The 14383-nt window shown below is 41.6% G+C and overlaps 1 protein-coding gene across 2 annotated transcripts; it reads left to right on the top strand.

Annotated features, from left to right (window-relative positions):
- Window positions 1–509: 509 nt before the first annotated feature.
- On the top strand, window positions 510–13752 carry LOC115773223 (protein mono-ADP-ribosyltransferase PARP12-like). 2 transcript variants are annotated; one of them, XM_030719779.1, is made up of 13 exons: window positions 510–860; window positions 1432–1567; window positions 4009–4747; window positions 4840–4890; window positions 4981–5107; window positions 5788–5953; window positions 7421–7541; window positions 7646–7742; window positions 7925–8000; window positions 10398–10528; window positions 10771–10922; window positions 11210–11699; window positions 11835–13752. In XM_030719779.1, exons 1-13 carry the CDS (start codon window positions 583–585, stop codon window positions 12211–12213), a joined length of 2943 nt encoding a protein of 980 aa, XP_030575639.1. In that variant the 5' UTR covers window positions 510–582; the 3' UTR covers window positions 12214–13752. The 2 variants fall into 2 exon arrangements, with proteins under 2 accessions (XP_030575639.1, XP_030575638.1); XM_030719778.1 differs by having other exon boundaries at window positions 11210–13752.
- The last annotated feature ends 631 nt before the right edge of the window (window positions 13753–14383 follow it).

The following is a 14383-nucleotide window of genomic DNA, read 5'->3' as shown; positions in this document are numbered from 1 at the left end:
TTGCTGGTAATATTTGAGTTTTTGAATTTATCAGTGAGATAATAACCGTCATCGTCTCAGTATAAGGAATAATCATGATCACATCAATATAAGGATTCACAGATGTCAGCAGATTCCTGGAGGGAGGTTGCTGAATCTATCGGAATGGACGTGAGGGAATGAAATGAGAAAAAAACGAGAGGAACGCATGCCGAAAATACATCAAGACTACTTTTAGTTATATAAAGTTAAACAGTGACATCCAGCTGGTATGATGAGTATTATTGAAATTAATATCTATTTTTAATCTAAATATTTTGTGAGAAATTTTCTATCTTATGCAGATGCCATATTTTTATTAGTGGGAATGTCTCCACTCTGCTCAGCTGTGAAGCAGAGGAAAGCCCCGTTTCTTATGTTCAGTCGAGGTGTGGGATGCATGGATGCACACGACACTGTGACGCCCCCAAGTGGCAAACAGCGGCGTTTCGGTCCGGCTAAAAATAGTTAAGTTTCGGTTTCCAATCGGCAGAAGTGAGACTGAAGTTTTCCAGCAGCCGCTCGGTTGAAGCTTTGTGGAAGGAAACGCAGAGCTCGGAAACGATGGAGACAGAAATACTGAAAATAATCTGCGCCAGTCAAGGAGCGATAGACACCGATGATTTATTATATAATCTATTTTCCGACGATCCCTCGATGGTCTCGGAGATCATTTGTAACCGAGAGAAATTTGTTTCGTGTTGTCCAAACGGACAGCCGAAGGTGGTGGCCAGGACCCGCCTGAGACTTTGCAGAGTCAAAGACTGCCCGCAGACATGCAGGGCTCTGCACCTGTGTAAGAACTTCCTCTTCAGCGGAGTCTGTCAGTTCACTCAGCACAGGTAAATATGTTTGCTCTAAAGTCAGTCAGAGCTGCTGTGACTCAGGGAGGAATGATACTGTCACTGTTTATGTGGGCCTGGTAGGGATATTTTATATGTATATTATAAAATACTGCGGGTTTAAAGGCCCTGAGCAATGACTGGATAAAAACTGTTTAAACATTGACTGACACTGACGGTGCGTTCATGTTCTGCTGGGAAAATCCTATATTTTACATCTAGTGGTGCCTTAGACTGATTTTCCGTGAGCTTTTCATGCGGTGCTGCCCCATTAGTTTAACTTAGTATTGAACAACAACAACAAAAACAAAAACAAAAAACTTCAAACATAGCTTGATATTCATGTCAGACTGTGTCCGTGAATTCTCAGGCTGTCCTTTAATTTCACCCTTGGCTCTGAAAACAGCTGACTTTGTACCAGATAGATAAGCTATCGTAATCATTCCACAAAGAGCTGTCAGCTAATTCAAGTACATGACAGCTTTTAGTCTTTATTTATTTTTGTTTTTTAACTGAACAAATGGATACGAGCGCTCAGTCATGACTAGCCTGTGTGGATTCTTTATAACAGGAGGGGCTGCCGCTTCTCCCATGAGCTGAACTCTGATCACAACCAAAGGCTTCTGAGAGAGCATGAGCTGGAGAGTCTGAGCCGGGAGGAGCTGTGCACACTGCTGCTGCAGAACGACAATGGACTCCTTCCTGACGTAAGTCTAACAACACACATGCCACTCAACCTGACCTACTGGTGCTGACACTGACCTAGTTCAGTTTGCATTTAGCTCAGAGAACATCACACCACCTTTTTTACATCACAAAATGATCTGGATCTGCATTTTTGCATACATATATTCACTGTCAGCACTTGTACTTTTAGTACTTCAGTTTGGATACTTGAATTTTCTTTTAGTTATTATTCAGTTTCAGTTTTTCCATTTTCATATTTTTTTGTTATGTCATTCCTGAAGTATAAAAAAGATTGAAGGAACACTTTTTAATCAGAGTTTAGCATCAAGTCAGTTAAACCTCTGGGATATTGATCTGCTCAGTAGCAGAGGGGGGTGTTAATGAAATTAACATCAGGTGCACTAGAGGGGCAACAATGTGACAACCCCCAACACAGGAATGGGTTTACAGGTGGAGGACACACATTTTTTCATCATTGTCTTTTCTGACTGTTCACTAGTTTCGCATTTGGCTAGGGTCAGTGTCACTACTGGTAGTATGAGGTGATACCTGGACCCTACAGAGGTTGCACAGGTAGTCCAACTTCTCCAGGATGGCACATCAATACGTGCCAGAAGGTTTGCTGTGTCTCCCAGCACAGTCTGAAAAGCATGGAGGAGATTCCAGGAGACAGGCAGTTATTCTAGGAGAGCTGGACAGGGCCATAGAAGGTCCTTAACCCATCAGCAGGACCAGTATCTGCTCCTTTGTGCAAGGAGGAACAGGATGAGCACTGCAGAGCTACAAAATGACCTCCAGCAGCCACTGGTGTGAATTTCTCAGACCAAACAATCAAACAGACTTCAGGAGGGTGACCTCAGGGCCTGACATCCTCCAGTGGGCCCTGTGTTTACTGTATGGCCTCATGTGGTGAGAGTATGCAGACAGTTCCTGGAGGATGAAGGAATTGATATCACTGACTGGCCCTCACACTCACCTGACCTTAATCCAATAGAACACCTCTGGATATTATGTTTCAGTCCATCCAAGTTGCACCTCACACTGTCCAGGAGCTCAGTGATGCCCTGGTCCAGATCTGGGAGGAGATCCCCCAGGATGCCATCTGTCATCTCTTTAGGAGCCCTGATGTTGTCAGGCATGCAAACACATGGAGGCCACACTAACTACTCAGTAAAACGTTCCAGCCTGCTGCATCATTTTATCTCTTTGATTTTCAGGGTGTCTTTGAATTCAGCCTCTGTAGGTCGATGATTTTCATTTCCATCAAACGATGTGGCATCCTTTTATTCCTAACACATTCCCAGCCCGTATCAGTGTAGATATCCAGCAGGATTTTTTTCCCATTGAGTGTGTTCCTGTCATTTGTTTGAGCAGTGTATATTCACCACCAGGGCAGCTCGCTCTGTATAGTATTTACTTTTAAGGGAATAGTTGTGTATTTGTATATATTCATTTAGTTTTCTTTGTTCTCTTTAAACGTACTTTAAGAAGTTTGCAGTGCAGTAAAAATCGGATCAGGGCAGCATGGCAGAGGTTTACTTTGCTTACACAAACATTATGTAGGAATAAATAATGCCCAATAAGTATTGATTTGTAAATAACTGGACATTAATAACTTGAGCTAATTGTATAATATTAAACTACTGTATATTTCTAACTAACGAGGCAGCTCTCTTTCTCCCAACTACACTTTCTTTAAAGATAGAACACATTTTGGGATCAACTTGAAAGAAAGATGTGAAATCTAAAAGTGAGGTCAGAGGTCAAATGTGACATATTTAAAATATTTACAGTACTTTATGTTGACAACAAACAGCACACTTGTAAGAATCACAGATTCTAAGTTTAAAGGCTTTTTCTTAATTTTTGACCAATAAACTGATTATACCAAAGATTACAGTTTTGAACATCAACAACATCAAAAAGCATGCAGTGTTTTTTTTTCCTTCTCTGTTTTGACTATAAACTGTATATAAATTATACACTTAACCTCCTGGTATGAAAAGTTAAATCAATACAAAGTGCCTTAAATGCCTGCAATCTGTCTAATGACCAGCAGGGAGAGATTGCTCTGGTTTGCAATAAAGACTTCCTGCTGTAAGTTTATACATAACCTCAGCAAACAGTTTCCTAATAAACTTATGGTTTTGGTAACTGGTTTCATTTTTTTATTTAATACAGCATTTTGTTAATTTTTTAATGTATGGTACCATTTAGAGTAAAATAACTGATAAAGCAAGATGATTTTTGGGGTGTGTCTACATTGTAACTGACAAGTCACTGTGATATGGATGCTAAGCATGTCCTTAGTTTCTGAGGCAGATCCACCTCTCGCTTTAAACTGGTTAAAAAAAAGTGGGACATCACGCAGCTATATCCATCTTTTATATACAGTCTATAATTATAATCTATCTTTTATTTACAGTCTATTATTGTAACTATCTTTTCCTCCCACCACCAGATATGCCATGACTACAACAACGGTGATGGAGAGTTCGGCAAGTGTAATGATGGTTATGGTTGCAAGAGGCTCCACATCTGTGAGCAGTACGTGAGCCGTGAGTGCAGCTGCTGGAGGAACCACGACTTTAATGCTCTACAGCCATTAAAAACTTTGCAAGAAAAAAGCATACCTGGCACCCTCTTTCAGTTCTTGAAGCCTGTGTATGCAAATAAAGAGGCTTTGAGGCTGGCTGCAGTCAACGAGCGTGGTCAACAAAGACAGAGAGGGAGAGGGAGAGGGAGAGGCGGCAATCAGGGCGGGAGAGGCGGCAATCAGGGCGGGAGAGGCGGCAATCAGGGCAACAGAGGTGGTAGGGGTACTAGGGGAAGCAGGGGCATCAGGGGTAACAGAGGAAATCAAATCTGCCACCCACTGGAGTATCGAGCCAGTTCATTTAGTGTCTTCTTTGATAACTTAAGTCTGTACACCAGTGATGGACTGAATGAAGACAGTGGTAAAAACTCTCCCAGTAGCGACATCTCTGCTGCTACCAGCGACAATGATGCGACCAGCGAGAACGGTGAGACTAAAAAGCGGACACGCCGTTCGAAAAAGGCTTCAGCGACTGTCAGAGAGCGAGGCGAAAACAGGGGCAACCATCAGCCGCTCCAAAAAACTCGTTCCTCCAGTGACATCCACGCTGCTGTCGATGAGGAAGCTGTGAAAGGTCAGAACAACAGACAAAGGCCCATCAGAGGTAAATAACAGCAGCTGTAAACACGTCTGTGGGGAGAGGAAAGAAAACTGCGGTCTGAAAGAAGTGTGTGAAATGTTGCTTGTTTCTTTCAGATAAAACAGATATATGCATGTACTTCATTAAAGGACACTGCAAACACGAGGGTGAGAAATTCTTCGTTATTAATAGTTTTTTCAAGTTTTAATGTAATTTTTTCTTGACTTTGATCAGCTCTCCTTATTCTTTCTTCTTAGATCGATGTTTTAAAGCTCACGACAAGATGCCATACAGATGGCAGGTCCAGCAGGGAGGCCAGTGGACTGCTTTGCCTGATAATGAGACAATTGAGAGAGACTATTGTGACCCCAGTAAATCATACAGGTACTTATGTGCTTAAATTCAGCAGGATTATAGATTATGGATATGAAGAGAGATGTTTTTCAACTCAGTCATCCTAAGTTTTATAGTTAATGTGGAACTGTGGGCTTTCCTTTATTTTCTACTATACTATATACTATACTATAAGTATATCCTTACTGCTTCCATGAGAATTAAGAGGGTCTATAAATGCAGATTTTTTTGCAGTTTGCTGGTCTGGAGCATTAAAGTGTGTGTTAAGGAACGGCTGTCTCAGCAAATTCACCACAAGGTCACAGGCCTGAGTCAGCATGTTAAAGTTCATGACAGTACAATTAGAAAAAGACTGAACTAGTATGGCTTGTTTGGAGGGGTTGCAGGAGAAAGGCTCTTCTTTCTAAAAAAAAAAAAAAAAATGTGGCAGCACAGTTCAGGTTTGTAAACTTTGCAAAGTTGCATCTGAACAAGAAACCAGACTTCTGGATCAGTGTCCCTTGGACAGAGGAGACCAAACTTTAACCTTTTAACTTTAACTTAAACCTTTAACCTCAAAACACTGGAAACTAAATTTCTGTTCTTCATTCTGTTAGTTCATTCCTGCTTCTTCTTAAATTCCCACTTTTTCCAAATGCCAAAAACCCCACACACAGTTAGCATATGTATTAAAATGTTCACACCATGCGTTATATCTTGGTTGTCTGCAGCAGCACCAGCCCAGCCGTGCACTTTGAAACGATGACCTGCGGATCAGACAAAGTGCGTCGACTCTCGACAGAAAACTCAGTGATTGAGCCGACCTACATCCACACCACTGAGTGGCTTTGGTACTGGGAGGATGAGTTTGGAGAGTGGAACATGTATTCATCAGATGTGAGTGACTGCAGAAACAAATGTAACGAGTTGAATGTGTTTTTAAAAGGTTGTCAGAACTCGAGTCAGTTGAAAAACATGATGAAATAATTTGTAATATGAAAAAGATCAGCTGCTGGATTGCATTAACAGTGGCACACTGAGCATGTAGCACCTTTATTTGCTTTGGTGTCACCCGTCGCTTTGTTGACTATGTAAATAAGTAACACATTCAACATATCAGCTTCATGGTTGTTACTGTCACCAAACAGTAAAAAGTCTGTTAATACATGTAGAAGGTCATGCTGTCTCAGTAGATGTGTGTATGTATTATATCAGAGGCTCTTATTCAAAGCATAGAGTTTCTGATCATTTTTAACAAATCAAAGGTTAAAGTCTTTGCTGTGTATGATGCCACGTCATAGTAGTGGTGTCATTGTGAAACAGTTCCTGCCAGATATCTTTGTGAGGTAGAAAACAGAGAACAAGTGGGAGGAAAAATATCTGCAGCAGAGTTTTATTGAGGATATGCACGCTGACAGCATGCCTCAGCGAGAAAAGCTAGTGGAGCTGATCCGGGCTAAAAATGGCCACTGCACCTCTGTTTCAGTGACCGTTTGGAGGCCGCTGTGAATGCTGCTGCTGGAGCCAATATTGTATTTAAACTCCAATGAAGGCCTAACACAAGGGGAGCAAAGTGAAGCTGCCAAACATTTACTCTTAAGTGAAATTAATATCCTTATATTGGTCTTGTGATTCACTGGCTGTGCCCCCCTCCCTGTCTTAAGGGCCCAGTAGAGTAGATCGTGCTTCTGAAGAGGCACAAACTCTTTATTTTTGTCTTTACTTATATCCTGTTTGTTCATGTTCTTTTCCTCTCTGCATCCTGTTGTTTAAGCTGCTGAATTTACAGCTCATTATTAAAGTTTTAATCCTTTATGGCCGTAGATCGAGGCTGTGCATACAGTACAGCTCAGGCACCTCTGAGGAAGGATTAACAGCCGTGATAAACGAAGCCATTTGCCAGCTGCGCTCAACTGGCTGTGTGAACTGAGCACGCTCGTACTGGACTGCCGAATTAAAAAAAATAAATAAATAAAGTTTGGAGGCTCAACTCGCCAACTTCCAAAGCTGAAGTCTCCGTATAGTGTATATTTCTGAAATTATCTGATACAAATCTGAGCTGATGAAAATCTATTTCTGGAACTGACAGAATTCCAGCATTGGATATTTTATCCCCCCCCCCATTTTTGGCCACATCGGCTTTTATCTTTAGTGGAGAAAGACAGGAAACAGGGGAAAGACATGCCGACAGGCCGGCGCTCGAGCCTGTGCCGCCCGCAGTGCCACACGGCATATTTATGTGGCCGCCGCCTTCACCACTAATCCACCTGGGTGCCCCCAGCATTGGCTTTTTCAGGATAAAACTGAAATGTATATTATCTCATATTCTGTGTTTGTTTAAAGGTCACTTTAATTGCTTTGCAGACTGGTGGACACAAATCAGCAGACATCAACAGCACAAAGCTGGAGGAGAAGTTCCTGGTCAACGATAAAGACGTGGTGGAGTTCACTGCTGGTTCGCAGTCGTATTCACTCAGTTTCCAGGGTAAACGAAGAATATGGAAACTGTCTCTGTTTGCTGACGTCTGCATTTTAAATTGTAAAATTGGGTTTATAATTATGTGTAATTTGACACCTTTCCCCCCTCAGACATGATTCAGACAAACAAGCGGTACAGCACTAAAAAGCTCGTGCGCAGACGGCCGCGGTTCGTCTCTGCTGCAGATGTTCTTACAAAGAAAGTCAGGTAAAAAAAACGGCCCCACCGAAATGTTTTCAGACTAACTCACTTTTATTGACACTCTGTAGTGTTTTGTAGTAATTTAACAGATGTTAAACTGTATGGAGCTCAGTTCTGGATTTTTGCTCTGTGACTGTTAATGGCACTGGTATTATAGTTAAAGTCACCCTGACCCTTTCCCTCTGCAGAAGGCCTCTGGTTCAAACTTCAGCTCCAATACCGGACAACTGGGACAAGACCCACATCCCTGAAACCGGATACAAGGTATTGTGAAAAACCATAAAATATAACATGTATATAAAACTCACGTTTAGACTTTTTTTGTTATTTATATTTTATCATACTGATATAATAACATAGATATTGCTGTGTCATGTTTTTTACTTGTGAAGGAATGAGTCATAAACACTTTAGTTCTCATTCAAAAGATTTTATATATTGAATAATCAGAAAAACATGTATGTGGATCTTCTCGGCTCCGAAAATCGCAGTCTGCAGGCAGTTAGCTGCAACCAACATCACCAACTCTAAACAGGAAGACATCTACAGAGCAGAGCACGCTCCCCTTATGGCAGGGATTCTCAAATCCAGGCCTCGAGGTCCGGTGTCCTGCAGGTTTTAGATGTGTCCCTGATCCAACACACCTGAATCAAATGGCTGAATTACCTCCTCAGCATGCAGTCAAGTTCTCCAGAGTCCTGCTAATGACTTCTATATTTGACTGGTGTGTTGAAGCAGAGACACATCTAAAAGGTGCAGGACACCAGCCCTCAAGGCCTGGATTTGAGGATCCCTGCCTTAGGGAGACGTGGCTATTTTGCATTTCCTGAAGCAGTGGGAGAGTGACGTTTTTACTGTTCACCTTTCACTTTAATACGTGCTGGATTTTAGCAAGTTTATCAGGGATTTACGTACAAAACATATTTTCCACAGCCGTCAAGGTTGAACAGCAAGATTAATTTGTCTTTTTCCGGCTGTGGTTAATAATCTGGCGACTACTGGTCTCACATTTTATCTGCCCTCTGCTTCTTTATCTAATTTATTTAATTCTTCAACCCACTGCTTCAGCCACTACTTAGTTATTTTAGTCCAACTGTTAATCCACTACTTTTAGAACTTTGAGTCAGCTGCTAAGTTACTATTCCAATACTATTAATTTAATCATTTTTTGATTCATTTATTTAAGTAATCAATTAATTAATTCACTATATAATAATTTGATTGATTTTACTTTACAACATTGTAATTTTTATTAAGTGAAAAGAATAAAGACAAGCCCCAACTCCCCCAGTTCACACCTTTTAGATGTGAATCTACCCTTTTGATTGATTGATTGATTGATTGATTGATTGATTGATTGATTGATTGATTGATTGATTGATTCTTTATTTTGACTAATTACTTGATTACAATTTTACTATAAAACATTATAATTGTATTAATTAAGTGAAAAGAGTAAAAATAAGACCCAACAATATTTATTATTGTTGGGTCTTATTGTCTTTCCAGTATGATCAGTTTCTTTTTCCAACACAATTGACCCATACAATACACCAACACACACAAAATAATAAAAAACTTATAACAAACTCAAAGCTGGCATACAGAACTACAACAAACCGAGAGCCTAAACAACCCGAACAATACAACAAAACAGAACTTCACATAAAGAACTCAGAACACTGGGCCACCGGCCCGGGACCATGACACCTCCATCCTCAGGCAGGAAAAGGTTTGAAACTTATAGATTTAGTGACACGGCAGCGATTTAACTTTAATGCAGTTCTGAGCTGGAACCTGCAACTGCTTCCAAAGTGGTCTCCAACTACACCCCCCCCCCCCCCAAAAAAAAAAACCAAACAAAAAAAAACAAATCAGTGTAACCACTGATGTTTCCAAGCTGTATGAAGTTTGACATCCTGTTCCTCCTTCAGGGTGACTGAGCTGTTAGCTTGAGGATTTATTGAAAGAAACCTTTGTACCAGCATTGATACTAAAAAAAGAAAACGTAACATCTTGTGTGTGTGTGTGTGTGTGTGTGTGTGTGTGTGTATAAAATTTTTGTTTATTCCATCTGTGGGGAGTTTTCTTCCCACCGTCCTGTCGGCAACTGCCCAATAACAGAGACACTCACAGTATCTCATGACCTTGAGCACAACTTACGATTAGCTGCTTCCTCTCTACACACACACACACACACACACACACACACAAAACACAACACACACACACAAAACACAACACACTCTTCATGTAAAGAGTAACTTCTTACAAGACAGTCAGAGAGGTTAAATGAGGTGAAACAGAAATTTTCCACTAGAAGGTCCTTTTCAAATCACTCCAGTGGTGTTGAGGGGCTTCCACGCAGGAAGCGAATTGCTGGTTATTTTGTAGCTGATGGTCAGTCACTAGCTGACCTTCCAGCCTCTGGTTGCCTAGGTCACCCTTACTCATCATCACTTTAAGTTGCCAAAATTCTGTCACCGGTTAGAATTCCTGCCTGTGTGGATGCTCCTTAGTGAACATTAGCAGCTGTTAAACATTTAACTTTCCCCCAAATAATTTCTGCTAAGAACATATTTGGGGAAAAAGCTGAGAAACACTAAGCTGAGAAATATATTTCCTATCAACCAATAATAATGTTCCTGTGTTTGCCTACAGCCAGTCTCCCTCCAGCGCAGCTCAGGAGAGTTTAAGGAGGTTGAAGCTCTTTTCTGTAAAACCATGAGAGGCTTTGATATGGTCAGCATCGAGAGGATTCAGAACAAAGCTCTTTGGGAAGTCTTTCAGTGGTATGTATGCTGTTTAATTTGTTCATATTTTGTTAATGGGTTTATTTCATGGTAGAAATAAATGAATTTACATTCTGTACCTTTTTTAAAGGACTTTTTTTCTACTTTACCCACTGTTTTAGCATTCAGTGTTTCTGAGGCTGTCGCTGCAGATGTACATAAATTCACTTTAAGTCCGCTGTACCTGCTGTATAGACATAAACCCGACTGCGTTAGCATATTTGTATGTCTCTTACTTCAAGGCAGAAGAATCAGATGAAGAGCAAAAACGGAGGCAGAAATGTGACCGAAAAAAAACTTTTTCATGGCACTGACTCCAAATTTGTAGACACCATCTGCCACCACAACTTTGACTGGAGAATCTGTGGAACTCATGGAACGGCTTTTGGCAAAGGTGAGCCGAAGAAACGTTCAAGCTGTAACAGTAATGATTATTAAGCGTATGTTTTTATAAACCACGCATTAAAAGTTCAAATTCCAACATTCTTGTTTCAGTTTTGCAGACTTTTTTGCGGCACGCTGGGTGCTGTGAAATGATGTTTATGAAAAAATAGATTTTTCACCCAGTAATTGTCTTTGCATGTTTATCAGTGAGGAAAATAATCTTATGATAATGGCCCTGCTGTCTTTATCCACAGATACATTTTTTTCACACTGATCTCTTTTGGTGTTTAAACACAGGAAGTTACTTTGCCCGTGATGCCAGATACTCCCACAACTACACCGGCGACACTGATGTCAGAACCATGTTCATCTCACGGGTGCTGGTGGGAAACTACACCAGAGGGTCCTCCGACTATGTCCGACCTCCTTCGAAGGACGGAGGGGACATAAACTTCTATGACAGCTGTGTAGATGATGTAATGAACCCCTCCATATTTGTGGTGTTTGAGAAGCACCAGATCTACCCCGAGTACCTGCTACAGTACAAGACCACGTACAGTGGTGGTGCAGCACCAGCACCGAAGCCAGTGGCAGCACCGAAACCAGTGGTAGCAACAAAGCCAGCAGCTACCCTATCGGCATCCCAGCCCAGCACGGTTTCGTCCCAGTACCGAACCAGTACTTCCTCCTCTTTGCACTCTCCTAGCACAGCCTCTTCCATCTCCCGGTCTAACACAACCTCTTCCGGCTACCAACCCAGCACGGCCTCTTCTGGCTACCAGACCAGTTCTTCCTCCTCTGTGCACTCTCCTAGCACAGCCTCTTCCGTCTCCCGGTCTAACACAACCTCTTTGGGGTACCAACCCAGCACGGCCTCTTCCGGCTACCAACCCAGCACGGCCTCTTCTGGCTACCAGACCAGTTCTTCCTCCTCTGTGCACTCTCCTAGCACAGCCTCTTCCGTCTCCCGGTCTAACACAACCTCTTTGGGGTACCAACCCAGCACGGCCTCTTCAGGGTACCAATCCAGCACGGCCTATTCTGGCTACCAGACCAGTACTTCCTCCTCTTTGCACTCTCCTAGCAGGGCCTCTTCCATCTCCCGGTCTAACACAACCTCTTTGGGGTACCAATCCAGCATGGCCTCTTCTGGCTACCAGGCCAGTACTTCCTCCTATTTGTACTCACCCAGTGCAGCCTCTTCCTTCTCCCAGTCTACCGGGTACCCCCCCAGCAGAACATTTAACCAATCCAAACCGGTTCCTCCGCCAAAGAAGCCAGATCCTTGTGTCATTTTTTAACAACAGTGGTGTAAAGGGGGTGGGTGGTGTTTTGGAATGGATGATATCTTTTGAAGGACCCCAATGGCGGCCATGCAGAATGCTTTAAGAAATAAATAAGAATATGCAAACACATCGCGATGTAACAAAGGGTGCTTTTATCTGGAAGCTTGAGCACTAAAAGTAATAATCAGAATAAATTAGGAAAACGCAAAGCAGCAGCTATTAATGACCATCCACAATTAGCTCTTATTTAACACATCCAGATTAGTAAATGTGAATTGTGAGCTGCTGTTTATAATTAACAGATTGGGAGTTTATGATTAACTTCCCTGTCAGGTGATTTTAGAGCATTTTAGGTTAAAATGCTGAATAAGTAAGTAAGAGGTAGATTTATGAAGAATGCTTCAGAAATGTTACCCAATTAATACTTTTTACTTTAGAGTTTCTTTTTTGTTGTTGTTTTGCTGCTTGAACTTTTCCACCTCAACCAAATGTAAATTTCTTTTTTTAAAGATTTCTACAAATTGCCAACATTTTCACTCAGTTTGTTTCTATATGCAAATTGAAGGTGCACATAAAAACAGGTTGGCGTGGGCACATTTGTCAAGGTGTTTACAGAAAGTACACTAACTTTTATGCATAATGACACAAAACTGCAGCAGCATGCTGACTGTACCAGAAGAAACACCTCAGTGCTTTCCTCACAATTATCATGATTGTGATCGTGATTAGCTCAGGAAGTTTTATACGCCGTTCACATTTATGAGTGGCTATCGTAACAAACGCATCATACTGGATGGAGTACTGATGAAGACCACTGTGTCAGATTAGGCCATTAGAGTCATGAATTGTCAGTGACTCTCGGCTGAGACACATGATGGACCACGTGATGGTCCCTGATGACAGCTTTGCTGTTTCAGACAACCTTTGTGATGTCAGCAGGGACCAACATCTGGGAGCACGGATCTAAACAAACAGCAGCAGCATTTATGATACTCGCTGCTCTGTGTTTGGAAAAGCGTGAAAAAAAAGTAAGAAAAATAAAAGAGAAGCATGAAGGCGATGCTTTACAACTTTACAACTGATGTGACAAAGTCAAAGAGTACCTAGCTGCCATGCCTGCTGAGTCACCTTAAATGCTTCTCCTGTTCGGATGCTCACCAGGCTGAGCAGGTGACTCACATTTCATAAGGCTGTTGCAGAGGCCTGGATTCAAATCTGCCCCTGTGGCTTTTGCTGCATATCTTCCCTAGCTTTATTGTGGAAATGTTGCTCTAGTGTTGTTGATACTCATCCCTGTTGTTGCAGCACTAAAAAAAAAGAGGCCTTACTGGTAGAGTGAGCCCCTTTCAGGGTGACGGTCAGGGTTTTGGGGCTTTTACTGCATCCAGTGAGCTCCGAGCTCATTCTGTTTGCCCGTCTCGTTCATAGTTCAGCTGTAAATGCAGAAAAAACAAACTTTAAAGTCTCTGTTGCTGCTTTTGTGTTGAGTGTTTCACCTGCTTAACACTAAAAGCAAAAGAATACTGTTTTCACAATAATCTGTAAAGATTGAATGAATGCAAATAAAGATTTGTGTTAACACACGATCTCTGTTTTCTTTCGAGCGCACATTATGTGGGTTTGTTGCTGTCGAAGCTGCAGTTCTCTCTCTGATTTTTATTTTTTATTTGCTCTGTGTCTCATAACTGAATTTTAAAAATACCACTAGCAGTTGTTTTGGACCTCTTAGTGAAATGAGCCAGGGCATGAAAAATGATCAGTATGGCTGCCGGTGCTTCCTCTGACACAAAACATTAAGCCTGTGAAGTACCCCCCGCTGCAGCACCCCTCCCCTCAGCGCACACATGTTCACGCACTGGCAACAGCCTCCTGTTATGTTTCCTAATAAACTGCAGCATGAATATGAATTTGTTTGGATGTTTCCAAACGGATTCATATTCAAATGTAACAGGGTTTTTATGCACTTACAAGGCCATTAAATCCAGGTATTCTCAGATCTGAATAAATTTAAAAAAAAAAAAAATCCTGATAGAAGAAAGGAATCAGCCTTGGTTAAGATTAAAAAATATGTCAAACTGATTCTGATTTGCTCTCACTTCTGTAAAGCATTATAGTCACAGACTGTATATAAAAAATGGACTTAGTGACCATGACATCAGCAGCTTCTTAGCTCATTGGCCAATGA

The sequence above is a fragment of the Archocentrus centrarchus genome, chromosome 23, assembly GCF_007364275.1.
Source record: "Archocentrus centrarchus isolate MPI-CPG fArcCen1 chromosome 23, fArcCen1, whole genome shotgun sequence".
NCBI classification, from domain to species: Eukaryota; Metazoa; Chordata; class Actinopteri; order Cichliformes; family Cichlidae; genus Archocentrus; species Archocentrus centrarchus.
The sequence above is the reverse complement of the archived record's forward strand: the minus strand, read 5'-3'. Positions and strand labels throughout refer to the sequence as shown.